The sequence below is a fragment of the Cebus imitator genome, unplaced genomic scaffold (genome assembly GCF_001604975.1).
Source record: "Cebus imitator isolate Cc_AM_T3 unplaced genomic scaffold, Cebus_imitator-1.0 Scaffold206, whole genome shotgun sequence".
Classification (NCBI taxonomy): domain Eukaryota; kingdom Metazoa; phylum Chordata; class Mammalia; order Primates; family Cebidae; genus Cebus; species Cebus imitator.
The window spans coordinates 3,165,409-3,184,556 of record NW_016107521.1 but is presented as its reverse complement, the minus strand read 5'-3'; the positions used below and the strand labels follow the sequence as shown (position 1 = coordinate 3,184,556).

General features: G+C 37.3%; 1 protein-coding gene across 6 annotated transcripts in view; it reads right to left on the bottom strand.

Moving 5' to 3' along the window:
• LOC108317711 (spermatid perinuclear RNA binding protein) overlaps positions 1 to 19,148 on the bottom strand; it is a 170,236-nt gene that overhangs the window by 44,433 nt on the left and 106,655 nt on the right. For all 6 annotated transcript variants that reach the window (XR_001830867.2, XR_001830868.2, XM_037745645.1 and 3 more), the window contains exons 5-10: positions 18,783 to 18,927; positions 9,869 to 9,960; positions 9,215 to 9,310; positions 7,914 to 8,025; positions 7,152 to 7,249; positions 6,829 to 6,940 (exon numbers count right to left, since the gene is read on the bottom strand). Coding sequence is in view for 4 of the 6 variants with exons in the window: in XM_037745645.1 (XP_037601573.1) it covers positions 6,829 to 6,940; positions 7,152 to 7,249; positions 7,914 to 8,025; positions 9,215 to 9,310; positions 9,869 to 9,960; positions 18,783 to 18,927 (655 nt within the window). In the remaining 2 variants the exon portion in view is untranslated. The remainder of the gene's footprint in view (positions 1 to 6,828; positions 6,941 to 7,151; positions 7,250 to 7,913; positions 8,026 to 9,214; positions 9,311 to 9,868; positions 9,961 to 18,782; positions 18,928 to 19,148) is intronic.

The following is a 19,148-nucleotide window of genomic DNA, read 5'->3' as shown; positions in this document are numbered from 1 at the left end:
TGCCCAGCTAATTTTTTGTATTTTTAGTAGAGACGGGGTTTCACCATATTGACCAGGATGGTCTCGATGTCTTGACCTCGTGATCCACCCGCCTCGGCCTCCCAAAGTGCTGGGATTACAGGCTTGAGCCACCGCGCCCAGCCTACATTATTGTTTTATACACACACACACACACATACATGATTGTTCATAGAAACTTCACCTATAAAAAGCCAAAACTGGAAACTAACTGTCCTACAATAGGTAAATAGTCAAATAAACTTTAGCTCATTCACATCATGGAATAATACTAAACAAGAAGAAAGAACAAACTATTGATATACACGACAACCTGGACGGACCTTAAGGGCATTATGCTGAGTGGAGTAAAAAAATTGCAAAAGGTTCCTTATTGTAGAACTCCATTTATATAAAATCCCTGAAATGATAAAATTATGCAGATAGAGAAATCTTAGTGGTTTCCAGGGATTAGGGGTGGCTGAGAAGTGAGAAGCAGGTATGACTATAAAGGGGCAGCATGAAGGAGATCTTAATGGTGTTGGAACAGTTCTGTATCTTGATTGTGGTAATGGCTACAGAAATCTACACATGTAATAAAATGGCATAAAACTTATACACACACGTATCACTGTCAGTTTCCTGGTTTTGATACTATACTATAAAGTTACGTAGGTGTAGCCAAATGAGACCTATCCTTATCATCTTAGCAACTACCTATAAATCTGCAAGTATTTTAACATAAAAAGCTGCAGCAGGGGGGTGGGGGATGTGCTGTTCATCACAAAAAGAATTGCTTCTTTGTGGAGGATAGAGGGACAAGAATAGAAGCAGGAAGACCAGATAGGTGACTAGAAGAATCCAGGTGAGAGATGATGGCAGCTTAGATAAGGATGTTAGCAGTAAAGAAGCTAAATTCCAGACACACTTTTTTTGTGTGTGTGAGATGGAGTTTCGCTCTTGTTGCCCAGGCTGGAGTGCAATGGCGCAATCTCGGCTCACAGCAACCTCCACGTCCCGGCTGAAGCAATTCTCCTGGCTCAAACTCCCAAGTAGCTGGGATTATAGGTATGCGCTACCATGCCCGGCTAATTTTGTATTTTTAGTAGAGTCGGGGTTTCTCCATGCTGGTCAGTCTAGTCTTGAACTCCTGACCTCAGGTGATCCAATATATTTTTTTTTGAGACAGAGTCTCCCTCTGTCACCCAGGCTGGAGTGCAGTGGTGCAACCTCTGTTCACTGTAATCTCTGCCTCCTGGATTCAGGCGATTCTTCTGCCTCAGCCTCCTGAGTAGTGGGGACTACAGGCACATGCCACCACGCCTGGCTAATTTTTATCATTTCAGTAGAGATGGGGTTTTGCCATGTTGGCCAGGCTGGTCTCAAACTCCTGGCCTCAAGTGATCTGCCCACCTCAACCTCCCAAAGTTCTGGGATTATAGGCGTGAGCTACCACCCGGCCTGGACACACTTTAAAAGTAAAAAGAATTTGTTGGTATTTGGGATATGGGTGAATGAAAGAGAGGATTCAAGGGCAACCCAAAGAATCCTGGCTTGAGCAAACAGAGAGTTTCCAATGACTGAGACAGAGTTAACTTTAGAAAGAGAAGAGCAAAGGCAGAGTAAGGACAGAAGCTTAGATCTTAGACATCTGAAGTTTGAGATGTCTGCTGGACATTCATGTAAAGACATTGAGAAGGCACTTTGATATTTGGGTCTGAGTTCAAGAGCTGGTAGTCTGGGATGAAGTATAAATTTGGGACAATCTTCAGTATAAAAAGGTATTTGAAGACAACAGACTAAATGAGATCCCTAAAACATCCATGTAAATAAAGAGAAATAGTCAGGACTGAACCCAAGGACACTTTAATATTCAGAAGTCAGGAAGATGAGGTAGAACAAAGACAACTGAGGATATGGCAAGAGAGCTAGAAGAATCAAGGAAGCTGATGACCTGGAAATCAAATGAAAAGTAGGCCGGGCGCAGTGGCTCACGCCTGTAATCCCAGCACTTTGGGGGGCCGAGGCGGGTGGATCACAAGGTCAAGAGATCGAGACCATACTGGTCAACATGGTGAAACCCCGTCTCTACTAAAAAAAAAATACAAAAAATTAACTGGGCATGGTGGTGCGTGCCTGTAATCCCAGCTACTCAGGAGGCTGAGGCAGGAGAATTGCCTGAACCCAGTAGGCAGAGGTTGCGGTGAGCCAAGATTGCGCCATTGCACTCCAGCCTGGGTAACAAGAGCGAAACTCCATCTCAAAAAAAAGAAAAGTAGTACTTCATTTCAGAAAAACTGGCAACAGCAAATGTTGCTGAGGATATAGGGAAACAGGAATTTTCATACACTGCTGGTGGGAGTGTAAACTGGCATGTGTGACCATTTACTAGGTTGTTTATGTATACCTCAGGAGGCATGCAGAAGAATGCTCATGGCAACATGGTAAGTGGTTGTCAAAAACTACAGAACCTAAATATCCTTCAAAAGTAGAATGAGTAAACTAGTTTATTCATAATGGGTACTATATACCTATTTAGATGAACTATAGCCATGTGCAACAACATAAATTAATCCCAAAGAATGCTGAACAGAAAGAAGCCAGTCACAAAAGATTAAACTTAGTATGCATTTCTAGAAAGTTCCAGGCAAACTCAAATTATTTAGGAAAGCATATACAGGTGGGAAAGTGGTAAAGAAAATCTAGGAAATGATTATCAGAAAGTCAGAAATGGTACTTCTTGGTACCGGAAGGTAATGAGAACGATAAATGATGGCTTCTGAGGCACTGATAAAGTTCTGTTTCTTAAACATGACACTGATTTTATGGGTTTGTAAAAAATATTATTTTTTAAACTGTGTATTTTTCTATATATGTTCTATATCTCATTATAAAATAAATATAGGAGAGAAAAGCGTTCCTCTGTGTCAAATGTTGCTGAAAAGCTGGCTAAGATGAGGATTGAAAACTGACCAGTGAATGCAGTAATGTGAAGGTCACAAGAGATACCTCAGGTAACTGGTGAGGAAGAAAACCTGATTAGAACAGGTTCAATGAGAATTAAAAGTAAGGAAATGGAGAAAAGATAAAAAGGCTGCTCCTTCCCAAAGTACTCCTTATATAAAGCGGAGTAGAGAAATATAACTGTTGCAGGACCTCCAAAATCAAGGGAGAGTTTGCTTTGGCTCTGTCTTTCAGATGAGAGATACTACAGCAGGTTTTTATGTTGATGAAAAGCATTCAGTAGACAGGGAGGAACTGACGCTGGTGAGAGAAGAGATAATTGCTAGACTAATGTCCACTGGTAGGCAAGAGGGGATATGCTACAGTGGGTAAGTAAAAGGTCAGTCTTAAGAGGCGAGGCAGTTTCTACATAGGCAAGGGAGGGAAAAGCAAAGAATAGGAGTTGTTGCAGTGGGGCTTGGAGACAGTGATGAGTACATGTAGAAATTATCTAATTAATAATTACCTGAGAAAATAGAAGCAAACAAGCTCATCAGGTGAGTAAACAGAGAATGAAGTGTGAAATGTGAGAAAATGTAAAACAGTTATACAGGAAAACTGGAGAAGTCTCAAACTTACAGGATCACCAGGCAACACAAATAGTCCCCATTATATTAGTGTCATAGACTTAAAGGAAGAATGCTCAAGATGGCTGTGCTTTTTTTTTTTTCTCCAGCCATGTTCAGCAATCCAGTACAGACATAGAGAAGGTAGAGAGACAGATTTCAACTAGATAGAATTTTGCCAGAAACAGAGAATCAAGGAAGTGAAGGTATATGTTAGGGAGTAATAATCAAGGATCACGAGATCAAAAGAAGCAAAGAAGGATATTACATAATGATAAAAGGATCAATGCAACAAGAAGAGCTAAAGATCCTAAATATATACGCACCCAATACAGGAATACCCAGATATATAAGACTTATAAAGAGACTTAGACTCCTACACAATAATAGTGGGAGACTTCAACTTCAATATTAGATCAATGAGACAGAAAATTAACAACGATATCCAGGATTTGAACTCAGATCCGGAACAAGTAAACTTAATTAACATTTATAGAACTCTCCACTTTAAATACACAAAATATACACTCTTATCAGTACCACATCACATCTATTTACAGGTTTAAATGAAATATTGGTTGGCTGCTTGTTTTTTATTTTCTTCTCTCATTTTTTTTTCATGTCTCTATTATTAAGCACAATTATAGGCATACCCATTTTTAGACTGCATTCTAGCCCGGGCAATAAAGCAACACCCCCGTTCTCTCTCCCTCTTCCTCTTTCTCTTTCTTCCTCTCCTTCATTCTTTTTTTTTTTTTTTCTCTTTCTTCCTCTCCTTCATTCTTTTTTTTTTTTAATTATTCTTTTTTCTTTCTTTCTTTTTTTTTTTCCGAATTAAAAAAAAAGGATCATGTAGTACGAGCAGGGTAATGACAGAAGAGAGAACATGGGGAGGATGAAGGACTACGCAAAGGTATTGGAATCAATCAAGAATTGAAATAAGGGTAGGAGACTGAGTAATGATAAGAGATTGGAAAGTGGGATTCTTGAAAACACGATTATGAAAATAATACAGGTTCAGTTACTGATGAAGACAAGAACTAGGCTATGTACATAGAATGAGTAATTAAGGTAAGGCAGAAGATAAAATATTTGTGAGAGAGGAAGTCACAGAACTGAGACACTGGAGTATTGAAAGAAATCATCTGAGATGCATACGGAAATCACCAAGAATAGCAGGAATAAAGAACAGGGAGCTAGATGCTAAAAGCATGAAAGTATTAGAAAGATCATTGTATAGCCAAAACACAAAAAATGGTAAAGTGACTTGCTCAGGTCATGTAGCTAGTAACTGACAGAACTAGAAAAGAAACATTGGCAGTCTGGTTCTATTTATGCTATCAACTGAAAAACCAGCAGTCCCAAACTTTGAGAAAGATCTTTAAATTTAAAAAAAAAAAACCTAAGTCACATAACAGTAAACATACTTTTACTATCTAGTGAAGGTGAAAATATAAAACCAAAAGAGTGATTATGAATTTGGTGACTGAAATGAAATTTTCTGATACTAATCAAGAATATATATAAAATTTTTATTAAATCGTTCAATTCATAGACATAATGCTTGATGTCACATGGATATATAAATCCCTTTCAATAATTTCTTCACCACTGAGTAAGCACTGCTGGAAGAAAATGGCCTTCATTCCTCAAGTTATATTGAGCATTGGTTTATAATAATCATACAGTAGAATCTGGAGGATCCTTTCCCCTGAGGAATTTACAGTGTGAGGCAATGATTCTCAAACTTTTTAGCTGAGGAGTACTTTACACTCTTAAAAATTACTGAGCACCCAAAGACTTATGCTTTGTGGGTAATATCTGTCAATATTGAGCATATTAAAAATAAAACAAAAAAATATAAACACAAGAAGATAGAAAAAATTCCATTAGCCATCAGACCAAAGATCTCATCACATGTCACATGTAGCCTCTGCAAAACTATACACTTAGAAAAGAAAGAGTGAAAAAGACAAACAAAAAAAAAAACCTTAATATTATTGTTACTACTAAACAGCTTGACTTTGTAGACTCTCTGAAAGTCTTCGTCTAAACAAACAGATTGGGCAACTGCACTATTTTTGTGATATACTAGAGTAATTTCAGTTGTTAAGAGGTAGCCTGCATTCCAGGTAAAGAACATCTGGTATTAAATATTCCACTTGCTAGTTTAACAGGAGAGAAAGAGGGGGAAATAAGATATTTTTGGAGGCCTAAAAAAAAACAGTAAGTAGATTCACATTTGATTCCAGGCACCAAGTCAGGCATTTTAACCTGACAAGAGCCAATAAAATAAGAAAAAGGGTAATATCCCTAGTAAGAGAGATGAGTGAATTGCTTAAGGCCCAAAACTAGGAAGTGGTGAATCTATGATTGGAACCCAGGCCATATTGACCCCAAAACCTACGTTCTTTCCACAGAAACTCTGAATTCAACAGACTAATACAAATGGAGATGATCCTGAATTTTCCCATACGCTTTTCTTCTCCTCTGTATTTTTGTTCTTTCTTTCTCGGTTAGATAACATTTCCAAGCATGAGAAAGATCATCAAATTGATTAGTGATAGTGATAATGTCTCCTCCTAGCTTATGGTTGATTTCTTTTCCTTAGACCAGGAGTTCTCAAAGTATAGTCCCTAAATCTATGCAATAATGAAATCTGGCCAACATAGCCAAATGAATTAGTCACTAATAAGAAAACATGATTATGTTACATCAGCTGATGTTACCTGATGGGAACAAAGGAGAAGAAAGTCAGTGTATTAGTCTGTTCTAGCTACTGTATTAGTTCATTCTCACGCTACTAATAAAGACATACCTGAGACTGGGTAATTTATAAAGGAAAGAGGTTTAATAGACTCACAGTTCCACATGGCTCTCAGGAAACACAATCACGGCAGAAGGGGAAGCAAACACATCCTTCTTCACATGGTGGCAGAAGTGTGGAGCAAAGTTGGGGAAAAGCCTCTTATAAAACCATCAGATCCTGTGAGAACTCACTCACTAACACGAGAACAGCATGGAGGTAACTGCCTCCATGATTCAATTACCTTCCACTGGGTCAGTCCCACAACATGTGGGGATTATAGGAACTAAATTCAACATGACATTTGGGTGGGAACACTGCCAACCTGTATCACGGCTTATACATGACTTGGATACACAATTATTACGTTCCCTAAGTTGTAACAAGAGATCCACCCCACAACCATCTACATCAGTGCCAACCCCCAACCCTAGTAAAAAAAACTTCCACGCTCACCTTCTTTATCAGTAACTGACCAGGAATACTTCTGAAAAGGCTTACTAGATGGAAGGGGGTCCATCTCCAGCACTTTATAAATCTGGCCAAAGGCTGATAGTCTGAGTGCATGCTAAAGGACAAAGCATTATATTTAATCACATTTCAATAGCCATTCATAAAGCCCTTAGAATATCTAACTAAAAAGATACTCATAAATTTTGGCATTATAACAGCAGAAGTCCCTAACAACACACAAGAAAAAAGTGTTCAAACACAATAATTGAGAAAACCAGGTTACATTCTCTTGCTAGTAAGTCAGAGTAATATGTTCAATCTTCTACCTGTGCGCTGTGGGTAATATCTTCTTTTTGCTGGATGGTCATATAGCTCAGAGCATCTGTTGGGTCTCTCTCACAAGGATCATGAAGACCAGGACCTCCTTTGGCAAAGGAAAAACACAAGTATCATTTAGAACTGAGTTTAGAATTCGGTAAACTAAAACAAAAAGAGATGGTTGGGGAGAATGAAAAGAAAATAAAAAATAACTGAGGAACTAAGTTAAAAGTCTGCTCAGCTAAGTGGAGTAAAAAGGACACCCTCTTATTTTCAACATGTTAGCACTTACACATCCTTATTTTATACTAGAAGTCACTTGTATATCTAAGGCCAAAACTGAGTCTTACTCTGAGAATTTAGAAACAGCACAATAAATCAGCCCAAATCTTAAAAGGGATTACATATGGAAAATAAAACCAAATTTAATTTTTCCAAATTTAAAACCGGACTACAAACAAAATGAACTTTAAAAATTTTAACTAAACACCTGTAATTTCAAATTCAGAGTTCGAGGTAAAGCAAATTCAAAGCAGACACAATATATTATTAGTACCCTTTATGTTAGTACATATAAAACACAAATTATAACTATTGAAAAAGAGTTTTATAGCACTTTTCCAACACACATTCTAGTTGTCAAAATTCCAAGCAAAAGAATTCCTATGCATCATTCTCCTGTGTAGAGGACAAACTTAGCATGTTATTTAGAAAAATAAACTAAAATGAGAGTTGCTGATCGTTCTGCTTCCAGAGTTTGAAACCCTTACCAGGAAGTAGTATTCCAGATGCCAAACACTCCATTACTCGTCTCAAGGCCTCCCCAGCGCCCAAAGGTCTATTACAAGTACCTATAGACTTTTCACATATAAGTTCTAGTGGCTAGAAGATATTAAATTACAAATTAGTACATGCACCAAGTGTTAAAAGGATTCCAGTTAAATGTGAGCTAACATTTCTATCTACAAGGGAGGCCAAAAAGTGAAACTCAATTTAACATTTAGGGCCCACTTAACATTTTCCCCATGATTATCAACGTTTACCTTGGGCGGAGTTTTTAAATCAAGCATTTAAGACAGCATTTTCAGAAAACATTTTTATAACAAAAACTTTATATTTATTTACCCAAAAAGGATCACTAAAGAAACTATGGTATCTAATTCATTTAACAAAGATTTAATAAGCCTTCACATAAGTTAGTAACAGCTAATAACTAACCAGTGTACAAAACCCAGCTCACCTATCTCCCACTTAGGAAGCACACAAACCACAAATGTTTCAATAATAAGACTTCATTTCAGACAGCCTGCTTCTAAAGTATGACAGTTAGAATAAACAAAGGACCAAATCTCCATGTTGAATAAACTAAGAACTCACAATATTTTGTCAAAGTAATAATTGCTACATTCATTTATAATATCACCTTTCATGGCTTTATTTAGATTGCTTTATAATGTCCTTAAGTTGTCTTGATTGGAGCAAGTATAAAAATTTCCAAGTCAATTTTCACACACACACACACACACACACACACACACACACACACACACAATAAATGATATCCATACGGGGTTAAGTGTACTGCTTGCCTGACTTTAATTATTAGCATGAACTTATTTGTAAATGTCTCCACTCAAAGAGAAGGCTACAGAGGTATAGGATCCTTATACTGGCCTACTGGGTAATTTTCACTGTAATGCAAGGGGGCACCTAAAAAGAAATGGGTCAGCCAAGGAGGCTTTTGCGAACAGCAGGTGAGCAGTAAGTGATTAACCACCAGTACACAGTCAAGTGTAAGGAGACACACACTTCTAAAAGGTATAAAACCTTTTTGTCGAAAAAAAAAAAGTTTCACACTCTGTAACATGAATACGATAAGGTAGAAGATACAGCTTATATGCACAAAAGAAGAATTCATTTAAAAAGATGCTTTAGTTTTTTGCATGGCAAACATATGTAACACATGCCTTAGCTAACTTAGAAGATAGCCATTTTAAAGTAAATCTCATTTCTACAGGATTTTCTCTGCTGCACCTTCCAAATTTGCTTTTAGCCATATTTAAGTACTTACCCATCCTTTCAATGGTGCCCACGTGGGGACTCTGTTGCACAAATCACGCAGAATGCGGAGGACAATTACACATGATTTTAATCCATTTGCCCTTGCCTAAAACAAACAAAATGATTCCAGATATCCCTATTGAGATCTATTATTCATTTTGGGCAGGTTCTTTCAAGTGAATATGAAGTAGCAAATTATTCATCAGTTATCAAGCAAACAACAACAATAAAAAAAGATCAAGTAATCAAAAGTAGTAAAATTAAGGTTTAAAAAGGCAGATGAAAAAAAAAAAAAGAGACAGATTTTTAAAACAAAAGGACCATAATCTTAAAATTGGTTTCATAGTCTCATGGCAACCCCACTTCAGGCAACTACCTAATTTAACTCTTAGTTTTTCTCATTCATGTTTAATTTTTATAAGCAACCCATCTGAAATTCAGAATCATAAGCTAAAAAGAATTCTATGATAATAAAACATCATGAACTATAGTAGAAGCTATACTATGCACTTATCTAAATTAACTCAGTTATTCCAACAACCAAGGTATGAGCCAGAAAGCATCCCTCATTTTATGTAGTACACGGAAACCAGTAAGTGACAGGTGTTCCAAATGAAACTTGCACAAGGATATAATAACAATAAGATAGTAACAAAAAGCCAACCTGAAACCATTTGGCATGTCGAAGAGACGCCAAGGCGTTCAGGCATTTCTGCCTGTCCAATAAGTCCGGAGGATCTTTCATCGAAACATTTTCTAATGGTAAAATGGGATAAAGAGAGACAGATAAAATTTGACCAAGGGATTCCTATCAAATTATCAAACAGTAAAAAATAAAAAGAGTAACAACATTTGAGTGAACTAATAAGACTCCCAGAAAATTTCCTGATTTGGCTGTGTTGCTTTTTAAAAAAAAATTATGTGTACTATGATTATTATTAAGTAATCAGAGTAGTTCTGCACACAAATACAATGAAGCATTAAAAAAATCATTCAGTAAACAAATCATTGACAGCTGCCACTTACAATCTGGGATCTTATTAAGCATGTATAATATCACAGGGCACAAAATAAGTACATAGCACTTTTTCCTTTGGCAAGATGCAAAGAAGGGAAATCTGGGACCAACAGCAATGACGTTTTTAACAGAAGAAATTTTGATCTCTGACTGGGAGATTCCAGGAAAACTGGAAATCTCTTATCTCTTATGTAATCAATGAGATATACTGAGACTATACTGAGGATGACCATTTTTTTTATACTATAAACTCATTCAATAAAGATAACGATTAATGGAAACTTTATCCCATGGTTGAAAATTTAAGTATCATTTTGGAATTCCCTATTCCAAACCAAAATTATTAAAACTAAAAACATAAAGTACAGTGAACTATATTTCAAGTTTTATATGCCTTTTTAAAATAAAAAGCAAACAAAGAATACTTATTATGGCTATTCAGCTTGCCTTAACAGTAACATAACACAGCCCACAAACACTTCTTCCCAGCATTATCATGATAATAACAGATTGGATTATGTTTGTCCATTTGTGTGGGCCAAATAATACAATGTATATATTTCCAAATGGGTGACAAGAGCACTGATACTTTTTGATTTCTTCAGTTATCAGAGGATCCTATTACAGCAATCAATGTTTTTTTTTTTTTTTTTTTTTTTTCGTTTTATGAGACAGGTTCTTCCACTGTCACCCAGGCTGGGGTACACTGGCACAATCTCACTGTAACCTCCTCCTCAGGCTCAAGCAATCCTCCCACCTCAGCCTCCTGAGCAGCTGGGACTACAGGGATGTGCCCCCATGACCAGCTAGTTTTTTTTTTTTTTTTTATAGATATGGTATCTTAATATGTTACCCAGGCTGGTCTCAAACTCCTGGACTCAAGCAATCTACCTGCCTTGGCCTCCCAAAGTGCTGGGACTACAGACGTGAGCCACTATGCCCAGCCAATATTTATTCTAACTGATGAAATGTCATTAACTAAATAAAGCATAATGCCAATAGAAAACACACTTACTAAAGGAAGAATTGTGGTTCTCTTTACTGGCCATGACACTGTAAAGGTTGAAGTGCTACACACTTATTTTCTGACCAGGTGAGCTCTACAGCAGTTATTTGCATTGTAACAAAATCAGAATACAATGTTTCATTACTCCCTTTTACCCATAAAATGGGAAGCCTCAAAAAGGATTATTACTCTGGATTTATTTATAAACAAATGTACTATGGGTATTTATTTCATAGGTGATAAAGCTCCTGGACTTGCCCAATTTTGTCTTTATAGTGATCCAAGATAGACAAGTAGCTCACTTTAATGTTTTTATGTCAAAATGCTTAACTGTGGTCAATACAAGCATCTGTGTAAAGCTCACATATCAGATAAAACAAAGTACTGTAAATGAATGTTTAGAATCTCTTAAGAGTTAGACATGACAAAGGTTGACTGACTGCTGAATAATGTAATCCCAATAAACAGTATGGACCATAATTTTTTAAATGTCAATTTTTAAATGAATACAATGGCAAGCTAAATTTTATTCTATCATCTTACCAAGCAGGAATGTCAGGAAGAGGGAGACAATGGAAGAGGGAAGTGAGGCAGAGGATAGGAAAAGGCAAGGCAAGCCAAAATTCTTCTTGTATTTTCTAATACTTTCATCCAGGGATCAGAGCTTATAATTAGCATCTTACTCTGATTATAACACATATATTTTTAATGGGAGACAATGGCAAAAAATATTTTGATAAATTATGTCAAGTTATAACCACAAGCTCTTATTTTAGAAAACTGCAACACTGGCTTGCTACAGACAGTCAACATTTGAAGACAATAGATTCTACGAAAAAGAGATGAAAGGGACAGGCACTGAACAGAAGACCTGCACCAGATTCCCTTTTTCATCATCACCAGAATGACCATGTTTCATCATGCTCTGATAGTCAGAAAGTCAAAAGATCCAAAATGGTTTCAGTATCAGGACATAGGAAACAGTAGAGGAGACACAATTCATCTCATTTTATCTTTTTCCAAGTTCTTAATATTAAATAATATAAATTCATATGGTAATACAGTGCTATTTATAAGCACAGATTATCTATTTCCTTTATATAATTAATAACATAAAGTTTTTTTTATATATTTTCATTCCTTTAAAAAAACTTCATTTAACGTGACAATTGCAAAGCTGCTGCTGGGAAAACACTGTTACTCCTGGTAGCAGAATCTTAAGTTTAATATTTCTGAACTTTTATGTAGGTGTTTAAATTTTGAGAATCAAAACTTTTCTGATAACACGTCTTGGAGTTCTCAATTAGCAGCAACAGAACTGTCAGTCATCTCATTTTCTCCGACAGTGACCAGTGAAACAGGTAAGAAAAAGCAGGGGAGGCAGGGGTTGGAGGGTGACAAAAATGCCAAAAGCAAAGAAATATAGCTTTTTTGTTGTTGTTGAGACAATCTCACTTTGTTGCTCAGGCTGGAGAGCAATGGCATGATCTCGGCTCACTGCAACCTCCACATCCTGGTTCAAGCGATTCTCCTTCCTCAGGCTCCTGAGTAGCTGGGACTACAGGTGCCCACCACCATGCCTGGCTAATTTTTTGTATTTTTAGTAGAGATGGAGTTTCACCATGTTGGCCAGACTGGTCTCAAACTCTATACCTCAGGTGATCTGCCCGCCTTGGCTTCCCAAAGTGCTGCAATTACAGGCATAAGCCACTGAGCCTGGCCAGGAATACAGCTTTTAAGAAAATGTATTATTCAGTAACCTAGCATCAGGGAATGAACATTCTGGCAATGGAAGCACTGGAAAGTCTATTATGCCTAACCATGCTCATTTGGTTAGAGGTCAAATCAGTGACCAGAGTCACATCACACTGCAGGAAACGTTGGCCAGTTTCTCTCAATGCCTTACATGCAAGCTAACTATCTACCCCTGTTAACAAAACAATAGCCTGGAGATGGGAACAGCAAAAAAAACAAAACATGATGGCATTAAACAGGAGTTATACGTCTGGAACCTGGGCTCTTCAAAATTAAATAATTGAGCTCAGTATCATGAGGGGGCTCCTTGACAATCAAGATTAAACTGAGCGACTAAGTCTATGCTGACAGAATTTTCTAATTAGCCTAAGAATATCCTGGCAGCCCCTTGTCTCTCAATTCCTTGAAACTTTCTGGAGAGAAGACATGTCCCAAGCAAAAAACATGGGCACATAATAATATAAACAGGTAGGCTGGGCCCAGTGGCTCACAACTGTAATCCCAGCACTTTGGGAGCCTGAGGCGGGTGGATCACGAGGTCAGAAGTTCAAGATCAGCCTGGCCAAGATGGTGAAACCCCGCCTCTACTAAAAATACAAAAATCAGCCAGGCATGGTGGCAAGAGCCTGTAATTCCAGCTACTCAGGAGGCTGGGGCAGGGAACTGCTTGAACTCAACAGGTGAAGGTTGCAGTGAGCCAAGATCATGCCACTGCACTCCAGCCTGGGTGACAGAATGAGACTCCATCTCAAAAAAAATACACACACACACACACACACACACACACACACACACACACACACAGAGGTAAATGTAGCAATAAGGTAGAACAGAGAAAGAACTGTTCTCCTAATTTTAATGTCACTTGGTATGACTTTTCTTCAGTGACAGTCAGCCACTGGAAAGACAGTGCCTAAAAGTTTGCCCTGGATTGGCAGGGCGCAGTAGCTCATGACTGTTAATCCCAGAACTTTGGGAGGCCAAGGCGGGAGGATCACAAGATCAAGAGATCAAGACCATCCTGGCCAACACAGTGAAACCCCATGTCTACTAAAAATATAAAAATTAGTTGGGCATGGTAGTGTGCACCTTGTAGTCCCAGCTACTCAGGAGGCTGAGGCAGGTAAATCGCTTGAACCCAGGAGGCAGAGGTTGCAGTGAGCCAAGATTGTGCCACTGCACTCCAGCCTGGCAAGAGAATGAGACTCCATCTTAAAAAATAATAATAAGTTTGCCCTGAATAATGAAGATCCAGAAGCCAGTGAAGGCAGGAAAATAAAGCCTCCTGCATCATTATAATCACAGCTGTGATGGCTATCCTGTAAAGCCTACTGCCTTGACCCTAGCAAGATATATGCTAGTAAATTTCTGCCAAGAAGAGAGAGTTCACACTGGCACCAATATGAAGGGACTCTGAGGCAACTCCTCTGTGAAGCCCTGAAAATCCACCCCATTACTGAGGAGAGAGGCTTATCTTAAGTCTAAGCCACAGGGTCTCTGTAGTTTCCTTATCCACCTGGTTTCAAACTGCATTATAAATAAGCAGATAATTTATCATCCACTTTAATAGCAAATATATTTCTAATTTAAAATCACAAGCACCAAAAGAAACTGAGACTCTATGTGAAGCTCAGAATGACTAGATCAGCTTAACCACTTAGGCAGTAATCCTAGACAATAATGGGAAAGTAGACCACATACTAGAGGTAGAGTCAGGGGAGCTGAATAAAATGTGAGATTTTCCTCATTTATAAAACAGAGCAATTAGCTACCCCATAGGACCATGTGAGGGCTTTTAAAATAAATCATGTATGAGGAAGTGCTTATCACATGGTTATAAATATATCTTAACAGAGATTAATCTCCAATATATATTTCTTGAGCCATGAGATGCCCATTAATGCTTCTTACACACTGGAGAGTCCTATTTAATCAGACAATATGATGACTCTGTTAATTCACTTAACAGATTTATAGGACTTTTTTAAAAAATCATCTACTATGTATTAGGTACCCTTAGAGGTGCTAAGGATAAAGAACAGGCAAAAAGACACCTGCCCTCAATGAATCATAAGCTGTACAATATACCAGGTTTTTTTTATTAGCACTATATAAATCTGATTAGAATATTACAAACCACTCAGTGATTAAAAGTTTAACTGTGCTTGAGTTGACTTCTTTGGACCTACCATGTGCACATTATTTTCACTGTTAAGAGTTTGAGTAGATGGGTTTGTGCTGTCAATCTTCAATAAATTGACTACTACTATTTACTGAGCAACTACTATGTGCCAGTTATTGTACAAGTCACATTAGATAAATTCTCTCAACCTCAAAACAACTTTCTAAGGTTTTTATAATCTACAATTTAAAATGAGGAAACCTACCCAAGGTCACACAGCAATAGCAACTAATGGAGTTATGAGTCAAGCAAGGCTAGGCTCAGTGGCTCACACCGGTAATCCCAGCAATTTGGGAGGCCAAGGCAGGAAAACTGCCTGAGCTCAAGAGTCTGAGACCAGCCTGGGCAACATGCAAAACCTCGTCTCTACTAAAATACAAAAAATTAGCAAGTCATGGTGTCATGTGCCTATAGGCCCAGCTGCTCAAAAGGCTGAGGCATGAGAATCGCTTGAACCCAGGAGGCGGAGGTTACAGTGAGCTGAGATCACACCAGTACACTCCAGCCTGGGCAACAAAGCGAGACTGTCTCAACAAAAAAAACAAAAAAAAAAAAAAAAAAGCCAAACAAAAGACTGCTGCACACCAAGATCTGTGCTTTTTCTCCTATGCCTTCATTAGCAGGAAACACGTAGTAATGAGGAAATGATTATTCTACAGGGCCTTCATGTAAAGGGTTAGAATGCAGAAAGAAGACTGACAGCATAGGAAGAAACTTACCTATGAAACATTATGTAATACCAAAGAGATTCACTCTGTATTACAGCAATTTAAAATGTAAACCGTGATTTGAAATGAGTAGGTAGTTAGATCCATTCTGCACAATCCTGAGGAAAAAGGTTTCATGCCCCAGTCCTCTGGTTCTGTCTGCTCCCAACCATGCTTTTGTTTTCTTTTTTAGATTTTACCCAAATATGTGGCAAGTTAAGAGAGAGAAAAGAAAGATGTGAGGTGTGTATGTATTGTGAACAGTTTGTTTGGGTAGGGGTAGGTGAAAGAAAGTTAAGATACTACAGGAAAATGTCTCCAAGAAAAAAGTTACAATGGATTTTTTTTAACTTTGAGGAAAAAATGAGTATAAATTAAGAGAAAAAAAAAGGATAACTTTCAACCCCAGAAATTCCTGGAACCTGAATGAATCTTGTGCTTTTAACCCATGCAGTTGAAAAGAATTGCATTAAGGGGATGAGCAGCTGTCTAGTGTGAGAAAACAGAATGGTATAGCCCAGGTCTGAAATGCTCAATTATATACTAGATCCTCCAAGTTGCCCAGGAATGTGCAAGCCAGTAGCAAAGATCAAAAATTATCTTTGACAAAACCCAGGTTAGACAAAATGAGCAAATTAGAAAAGATATCAAATGAGTCAACAGGACTGGAATGTTAAGGACAACAGCAAAGCAAATCTTTCTGCCATTCAAAAGAAAAGGAAGTAAAATGTGTAAAACATTAGATCAAAGCCGATTCCTTCACCTTACCTGATCCCATGTAATTGCTGACGAGACTCAGCTCATAGAGGTTTTTCGATCCTTTAGCAACTCAAACACCTTGAACAGAGACTATGACTCTCTTACTTTATTACAAAATCTATTCTATAATAGTGTTCCAGCAAGGGTACAATATACTAAGAATGTTTTCAGCTTCTCTAAACAGAAGTTATAAAGGCAACAGACTAAATTTAAAGGTATCACTGAAAGCTGTAACAAAATCTCACATAAGTACACCAAACCACAGGGATAAAGAATACTGATGTTCCCTTAATACTTTCAAAAACGAAATTAAAGGGAGGCTGACAGATATAAGCAAACATGTAATTAACCTAGGCTTTGGCAACTTCAGTCTTTTTCTCACCTCACTAAACTCTCATAATTTTTAACAATACCTATAATTACAACACGACTTAGAAATGGTTGGTTTTATACTAGAGGGTCAAGAAGAACACATCTTACCAGAATTAACATTTATCTTGACACTTCAGAAATCATTTTATAGTTCTACAGTTAATGGTGAACTGTAAAGCTGTTAAAAAAATTAAGCCATTTAAGATTGGTTCTTCAGAGGTGCTATAGATACTACATTACAGCAAAAAAAAATTTAATGTATAGGCATAAATTCAATTATAGACTGGATGTCCTTTGATTTTAAAATATGACTCATAAATACGTCTGGTTTGTATCTGCTGGATTATGATATAGCTGACTTTAGTTATCCCAAAAACATTTTTTTTAAAAAGAGTCTAGCACCTTTATGTCATCCTATGAGTCATGTCTCTCAAAAATTAAAATTCCAACTTCACTGGTACCTTTTTCTCTACCCTTACCACTAAGTTAAAATAAATTAAGAAACTGACCAATATTTCTTGCAGCACAGGTATTTCAGATAAGGGAGTAAGCAATGGGACTTGTTGAAAGTCTAGTGATGAAAAATAGCAACAGGGAGTCTCCACTGGCCCAGAGAGGCTGTAAATTGTCATGACAGAGTGGCCAGTTGGTCAAAGGTTTGACACAGGAGAAATATCACCTGGCAAGTTTCAAGGGAACGAGAGGCAGAAACAAGCTAACTTGACAGGATAAGAACATCAGAAAAAGCAGCCCACCACAACTCCATCATGAACTTCTCAAAACTACTAATAACTGAATAGATTTCTCACTCTACTTTTATGAGGATGACATTGCCAAAGAGCAACTCTTCTTAACTTCAGAAGAAAATTTAAAGCATGATTCTCACATAAACCATATTCAAAATGTTAAGAGGGTCACAAACCCCCTAGAAAAAAATTTACTGAACATTATCCATTAAAGAAATTCAATCTTCCAATTTACATCCCTTACACTATAAAACAAATCTAGACACAGATGAGTACAAATCTTACCAGATAATATAGCTATTAGAAGTCAAGAGCAATATGATGCAAGTAATTTTTTTTTTTTTTTGAGGCAGAGTTTTGTTCTGTCTCCCAGGCTGGAGTGCAGCTCACTGCAACCTCCACTTCCTGGGTTCAAGCAATTCTCGTGTCTCAGCCTCCCAAGTAGATGGGATTAGAGGCATTCACCACTATGCCTGGCTAATTTTTTTGTGTTTCCAGTAGAGACAGGGTTTCGCCAAGCTGGTCAGGTTGGTCTCAAACTCCGGGCCTCCAGCAACCCACCCACCTCGGCCTCCCAAAGTGCTGGGATTACAGACATGAGCCACCGTGCCCAGCCAGGATGCAAATAATTTTGGAACAATGAGCAAATTTGAAAACAATTCTGTTTTGGACCATGTTTAACCCTGAAATCTGACCATTAAGCCAAAATACACAGAATTAAGTTGGCTGATACCAATAACTTAATGCAATACTAGACAAAGTAAAACAGAATACTAAATGACATAAAAATTAAAGCAGAGTTAAAATCAACATGACAAGCACAAGTTTTTGAATTAACATTTTATATTTTGAATTCATACATTTTTGCAAAATATACCAATTATGTAGAAACAAAACCATTTAAAATACTATTAAAGAGTGGCATAAAGCAAATGAAGGTTATTTCCTAAATCCATAAAACACTGTTAACATAGCTTTTATATAAAGAAAACAAATAACAACAACAAATATATACATATATATGCATGTGTACCTCCATCCTTCTTCTCCAATTCGTCCCTAATTAGAGGTGAGGTAAGTATCACCTTCAAAGTTAGAGTGGGCTCTTTTGTATTCCGAATTATAATAGATGCCTCATTTACACATTGTTCCACTTGATATTTCTCTTCTGTGAGTTTCTGAAAGTCACCAAGATTTCAAAATCACCCAGTTAGTTAGACTGAAACCTCGAAAGAAAAAAAAAAGAATGCTTGTACTAAGTTCTCAAATGTTACTATTAATATTACTGTGCTCAAAAGGCAAAGAAAGCCTCTAACTAGTTCTTTATTGGGGATAACACTTTTCTCTCCTCCCAACTTACAAGAAGATCCTTTCTCCATTCTTTTTTTTTTTTTTTTTT